The sequence below is a fragment of the Balaenoptera acutorostrata genome, chromosome 6 (assembly GCF_949987535.1).
Source record: "Balaenoptera acutorostrata chromosome 6, mBalAcu1.1, whole genome shotgun sequence".
NCBI lineage: Eukaryota > Metazoa > Chordata > Mammalia > Artiodactyla > Balaenopteridae > Balaenoptera > Balaenoptera acutorostrata.
In genome coordinates this window covers 48,685,822-48,692,941 of record NC_080069.1, presented here as the reverse complement: position 1 = coordinate 48,692,941, position 7,120 = coordinate 48,685,822, and the positions used below count along the sequence as shown (strand labels likewise).

The window sequence follows — 7,120 nt, the reverse complement described above, 5'->3', positions numbered from 1 at the left end:
CTTCTTAGCTAAATATCATGGCAAATCAGTTCTCATTTTGATCTTATTGACTTAGACTGTGAAGCTGTCCTTTCCCTGTAGCAGGACTTTTGCTGGAGTGAGACTGAGAAGGCTCTCTTTGGAACAGCTTTTGGAGGAGTTAAGGGAAGAGTAACAGAGATTCATGTCAAATGTTTGCCAAAGTACCAGGAAGCACACTCTGCTGCCTAACATGCAACTCTAAAATCAACAAGTCAGGTCATGGTTCATTCCTCAAGGCTTTCCACACATGAGGGCAAGCATAACTCCAGAACGTCCTCAATCAGAAGAGAGCAAGGATTTTAGAAGAAAAGATGGGGCTCTCAAAGCCAATGGTGGAAAGTCAATGGAAATCACCAGGCACCTCATATATTGATATTAGTCTAATGGGAAATGTTTCTAGGACTTTAACCCCAGGAATAAAGGGGATAAATCTTTACCTAAGTACTGAGTAGCATGAATGGCTTTGGCCGCACGTGCTTTGTTACTAGGTTCACATGGCACAAAATCCATTTGGAATGGCTTATGTGAGCTATATAGGTGTGACCAGGACATAGGTAATAGGGACAAAAAAGACACTGATGGAAGTTAAAGAAGAGGATAACCTCTGATGTTTCTTCAGTTAGAAGATAACTATAAAAAATAGTAATAAAGGAAATAGCATTAAAATGGATTCAAATGTCTCCCTCCAACCTTTCTTTAAACTTCTGATATTTTTTTGGTCAGGTCTTAGCCTTCTAAGTTGAAAATGATGTGTATTTTTTTTCTTTCCTAGAAAGCCTCAAGACATATTCTGTGGTGTTGAACAGCTTCTGAGAACAGTCCCTGAAGTTAAAACAAATGTCTTGATGTGGAGATAAAGAGAGACCCTGGAAGGGTAAGTGAATCTACATGGGGCTCTACTCAATTTTTCTTCTCCAAGATCACATCCTGTCTTTTGTACCTTATAATATATAAATATATTTGTTCCTGCTTGAGTCACGGAAAATGACAAAGGTCAGGCTTAAATGCAGGTGAGATTTAAATAATCCTTTTTTGAAAAAGTCATGGAAGATTGTAATTTCTGGACTCCTCTGAGAACTGAAGAGAACAGAATATTTGACAGAACAATGGAAAAAGAATCCACCTTGAACACTTTAGAGCAAATCCTGAATGCCTTTATACTACTGGGGAGTTGTTGGTGATAAGCAGAGAAACTTGAGCAAAACCAGAGCTCTGAAAATGTCCTCTGGGACTAGGAAATACAAGTCTTGGCAATTCTTGGTTTACATTTCCAAACTTTGAGAATATTTGAAAAGCTCATAATTATAAATGCAATGAAAATGAAAAAAAAAGTAAGTAACATGAGAATTTGGAAAAGTAGAAATCCCTTGCCAGGAACACATTGGGCCAAATCGTTTGGTGAGTTATCATACTCTAATAACATGTATTTCAGACATTTGGGGGCATAGATCAATTCTCTGACCATTAGGGCTCTAGTCAGGGATTTTTCTTCTAGAATTTAAGGCCTAGGGAGTATAAAATCTTCTCTGAAGATGCCTAATATGCACACAGAACTGGTCAACCCAGAATTAAATGCTGAGCCAAAAAACTGTATTTCTTCTTAGGACAGTTTGAACAAATACTCTGGGAAGATGATGACCCCGAGATGCCTACTCAGGGAAAAATTTGGCCCACTTGCTGATCTAAACTGCTGTTGTTTACCACAGTCTAGTTGGACCTAACAAAGAGGTAAACTGAGGCCATAAGGGAAAATTCCCTTTGTGAAATTCAATCCTAGAGCCCCAAAATTCTAGTTAATGGAACCCAAGATCAGAGCTTTGCAGTTATAAAAAGGAACCCAAGATCTGAACAGATAGTGAGAATGTAGAAAATTAAGTGGCCATTCAATTACCTATAAATCCTTTACTATGATGCTTCAGACAGAAAGTCACAGATTCTCCTAGAACTATCTGGCCAGTACATTTTTATGATCAGATCACTTATCCAGGTGGCATATTTCTTTTTTTTTTTTGTAATCTATTGGAGCCCAATTCAAATAGTAATTTTACTCTTCTTGGAAACATTGGGTTTAGGAATAATTCGGAAGAGTACTACTTTAGTCCAATGATGACCAAACTGGGTTCTGTGGAACTCTAGTTTTTCAAGATGTTTAACAGTTGCATCATGAAAAGAAGTGCTTCATGCTCAGATAAGTTAGAGAAATCCCAAGGTAAACAAAATTAAACAGGATTCTTGTTTATTGGACTTTTCAGAGGATTTATTAGGCTCAAATAGATATTGAACCTCCAAGAGGTGGTTACAGAATGCCCAATTTTCCCCAACTTATTAGTCTATGGGACTTTTTGGGAAGAACACTTATTAATATCTTAAATAACTAGTGTTCCAGGGATCAGAGTATGGAAACCCCTGAGAGAGTGCAATCTCTTTTCTTCCTATGGAAGAATAACTAAATCTTTTCACAGGTGCGTTAACTTTAATCCAATTTCATTTGACTAAGCTTTTTGGTCAACTTTTATTTTGACAGAAAATAGCAGTTAGAATTATAAAGCCCTTTTGTTAACTGCTAAATGTTTTTCTCTCTCTGTTTTTTTTGGCCAATTAGTTAAGTACTTACTCCATGCAAAGTACTCTCCACTAACTTTTGGAAGACTATCTCTCTAACTTTGTTCATTTTTAAGTTTGAAAGACTCCATTCCATTTGCACACAAGTTGGAATTCTGATAGAATTCGTAAGATCTTGATTTGTATTGTTAGATATAAATAAGGTAGTTAATTGCCATAAGAGGGAAATGAATTTCTAAGGGATGTATGATAATCATCAGAAAAGTAAAATGAAAAATGATTCAAGCAGGCAATTCTTCAATCTTTCTATCTCATTTTCCACCCTTTATTAAGGGAGAAATGGGCTTAACCATGTTGCTATCCAGTTGGCAAAACAATTTCTGGACCTGTCACTTTTTATTGGGGTCAATTTAATTTTATTGAAGTTACTCAAAATTTCAAACACTCAAAAAAAGCCAGCTTTTTGAAAGTCAAACCTCCAGTCTGATATGTCAAGAAACAAACCCCAGAGACCTACTCCAGCTTACATGCTGTCCAAAGGGTGCTCTTTTTTAGGTCTCTCTCAAAGTGTGAAAAGAGTAGATATCTATCTATTCTTTGCTAATTAAATATATTATATGTCATGAATACACTCTATATTCAGTGCTTTCTCAGATCACATAAATATAGTTGACCCTTGAACGACATGGGTTTGAACTGTGCAGGTCCACTTATACACAAATTCTTTTCAACAGTAAATACTATAAGTACTATGCAATCTGAGATTGGTTGAATCCATGGATGCGGAATTGTGGATACACGGGGCTAAGTTATATGAAGATTTTCAACTGTGCAGAGGGTCATCACCCCTAACTCCCACGTTCAAGGGTCAACTGTATATGCTTTGGAAACCATTGACTCATCCTTTGGCCAAATGGAATTATGTCTCATTTGAACCAGGTCACTGGTGGTAATGGCATGATGCCATTTTTTTAAACTATAATATTTTAACTTTGAGTACCAATCAGTAACACAAACTGAATTGGACAAACAGCCTTCATTCAGAGGGGTGAAAGTGTCAGCACAATTTAACCTATTTATAGGGGTAAATCTTAGTTTTTCCTCAGTAGAGAGGAAAAAAAAAAATCCATAAGTGCTTTTTAATCTACCTTGTTTTTTGCCACTTCTTTAAAAACAAGACAGATTCTTCTTGTCTACACCAGACAATTTTCAAAATAAAAATCAATATCTACTTGGACAGGAAGCAGGGAGAAACACTGAAGTTGTCCATTTAAGATAATACTGTGTTTAAAGTATTTGAATAGACAACAGCAGAGTTGCAGTAGCTAGATGATTCCTTAGACTGGAAGCAATCTAGCCTTCAGACAGCTATCATATTTTAAACAGATCCTTAGTTGCATGGATCAATGTAATGCATGGATCACCCTGGTTTGTGTTGGAATCTGAGAAGAACTCCTTCTTATCCAGAGAGCTTTTAAACATCCGAATTGTTGATCTTAGCTACGAGCTGAATATTGCCCTATGAGTATATATAACAATCACATCCTCTTCCATTTTCTATTAACCCATTAGTAGCAATCGATGAAAGTAAAATCAAGTTGTGGTTAAATGAATAATTTTCATTATTAACACCTACCTTGCATTTTACAGGTATAAACAGTGGCACACCGCCTTCTGGAGAAACCAAGGACTTTGTAACAGTAAACTGGTCCAGTGTGATACCACAAGTATAAAAAATATTCCATTCTGTATCAAAACTAGGCACATGCCTTTATTTATAGTAACAGAAGTTAACAGAATTGAGCATTTTTGCCTTGGGTCCTATTTCTTGGCATCCTACATCAGACAAACACATCTTTCAACATATATCCTCCCATAACTCCAGGGATCTAGTCTCAGGGTTATCTCTATGTAAAGGAAGGTGAAATCACACTTGGATCGATAGTGGTGAGTAACTAAAAGCACAACCTCTCATTCATATTGCTTTAAAACATATACAGCATATATGTTTCAAAAAAAAAAAGAGTAAAGAATATATTGATTTCTTTGTGGTGTTGAACCAACAATACGGTATGATGCAAGGCTTTAACAAATGAGAATCAGAGATACAAATTTTTCTGTAGAGTATGTTTTGGACAAATGTGTCTTTTTAATATGTAAATCCTACATTGTAGGTTGTTCCTTTTTATTTATTCTTTTGTTTTTGCAGTGGTAGAAAATGTTGAATAACTGTCCATGAGCATGAGCCAAAGGTCAGGTTCATTACTGAGATCCCCAGAATGCCAATATTTGCAATGCAAACAATTAGTATCCCACTGTGTGAAGGGCTCTGACACATGCCTGCCTGCCTTTAGGTGGCAAGTCTCCATCAGAAGTCCTCCTGCTTCCATGGACCCTGCTTTGACACAGGGACAGCTGCACTAAGCTGCCTTTTAACCTAGTGCTTTACTGTGCCAGGCTGTCTTACTGGTTACCAACAATGACACGGAGACAATAGTGGGAGTGGTCGACCCTCAAATCATTTTCATGTTGAATCTCCTGGGTCCAGACACCTCCCCTTCCACAACAGCACCATTGCTTTTTCGGGGTACATACTCAAGGTCAATGCTGTTTTTGTGTTTGCCTTTCCCTCGGCTCCACACAAAAAGGAGGAGAAAACAAAATAAAACCACTCCCAGGAATGTGAAACAGCCCATGGCTGTAGACACCAGTATTGTTTTAAGGTCCAGGGAAAAAGTATTGGCATTGGTGCCATTGGAAACGGTGTCATTGGAGTCGGTCATGTACATAGGGGTCCTGTTTGCATAAAGGAAGCGGTCTGAAGTGAATCCTTTCACAGTTAAGGAGGCTGTGAAGGTGTCATTCCCAGCGGCATTGCTAGCGATGCAAACATACATCCCGCTATCTTGATCCTGGGCAAAACGGATTTCCAAGGTGCCATCGCCCAACACAGTGGCTCTTCCATTGGACTTGGTGGTGATGAAACGCCTTCGAGGTGTCACCCAGGAAATCACAGGCTCTGGGTCTCCATCAGCATTGCATTCTAGCTGGACCGTCTGCCCCTCATCCACTAGCAGATGCTGCAACTTCTTTTCACGGATTTTGGGTTTTTTGCAGGTAAAGTAAAAAGAAAGGGCAGTGCTATGGAAATCCTTGAATGACCTCTCACGAATGGTGTCTGGGCCAGCACACATGGGCTGCTGGCCACCGAACTGCAGGGTGGGGTGACGCTGCAGGATCCAGAGAAGGCGGCAGTCACAGGCCAGTGGGTTGTTATTAATACTCAGGACCTCCAAAGCCCTAGGGGAGGAGAAGACATTCTCTTCCAAAGTTTCCAGTAGGTTCTGAGACACATTGAGCACACGAAGGAAGCGGAGCCCTTGGAAGGAGTGAGGCTCAATGGTGCGGAGCTGGGCCCCCACTATATGAAGCTCCTGAAGGCGAATCAGGTCCGAGAACATGCCTGCTTCGATAGTGCTGATGGGATTGTAGGAGAGGTTAAGGTGGGTCAGATAGACCAGGTGTTTAAAGGCAAGGAAGGGTACAGTGGACAGGTTGGTGTTGGTGATTGAGAGGGACGTGAGGTTGAGACCATAGAGGCTATTGGCAGGCATCATATCAAGTAAAGGCCAATAGTCAATCTCTAGATGTTTCAGGTGGAACAGTCTTTTAAAGGCATACACGGGCATGTTGTTGATATTGAGATGCTTCAGATGCAGGCTGATGAGGCTGCGGAGATGGGAGAGGGCTTCTGTTGGTACCGCTGTTAGGTTGCATTTCTCCAGGGTGAGCTGCTCCAAGCTAAGCAGCCCACTGAAGGCCCTATGTGATATATAAACCAAATCATTATCCCCCACTTCTAGAGACTTCAGGTTATGCAAATCCTGGAACATGTAGTCCAGTAAAATGACAATCTTATTCTCACTAATGTCAAGCTTGGTGAGGTTGGCGAGGCCCGTGAAGACCCCCAGAGGGACCAACTTCAGGCGATTGCCCTTCAGGCGGAGGGAACGCAGGTTGAAGAGGTTGTTAAATGCTCCTGGCTCCACATTGGCGATGATGTTGTCACTCAAGTCTATCTCCTCCAGCAGAGGGTATGAGATGAATTCTTCAGGGTTGACACTTTTCAGCCTGTTCTTGCTGAGGTCCAAGATTTTGGTCTCGATGGGAATGCCCTCTGGGATGGCGATCAATCTCCTTCGGTGGCAGCTAACAGATTTGTTCTGGGCTGAGCACTCGCAGCGAGCAGGGCAGCCAATGGTGGATCCCATGAAGATTAAGACCACAGCCAGACCCAGGAATGGCTGCCAACATGATAAGGCCGTGTGAAGCATGACTCCCTCTCTTAGTCTTACACCTTGGTCACGGGCCTGCAGGAGAAGGGGCCAAAGAAAGGAGGAGGAGAAATTGAGTTAGGACATAGATAGGTAAAGAGACATAAATGAGACAGTGAGTACAATGAAAAAGACCCTGGATTTGGAACGCTACAGATCTGAGCTTTAAACCTGAGAGCTGCCATTGTTAGCTACACGATCTC

General features: G+C 40.4%; 1 protein-coding gene across 2 annotated transcripts in view; it reads right to left on the bottom strand.

Moving 5' to 3' along the window:
• Positions 1 to 4,392: 4,392 nt before the first annotated feature.
• LINGO2 (leucine rich repeat and Ig domain containing 2) overlaps positions 4,393 to 7,120 on the bottom strand; it is a 1,241,515-nt gene continuing 1,238,787 nt past the window's right edge. For both annotated transcript variants that reach the window (XM_057549420.1, XM_007176845.2), the window contains one exon: positions 4,393 to 6,953. In XM_057549420.1, coding sequence (XP_057405403.1) covers positions 5,097 to 6,917 — 1,821 coding nt within the window. In that variant the 5' untranslated portion in view covers positions 6,918 to 6,953 and the 3' untranslated portion in view covers positions 4,393 to 5,096. The remainder of the gene's footprint in view (positions 6,954 to 7,120) is intronic.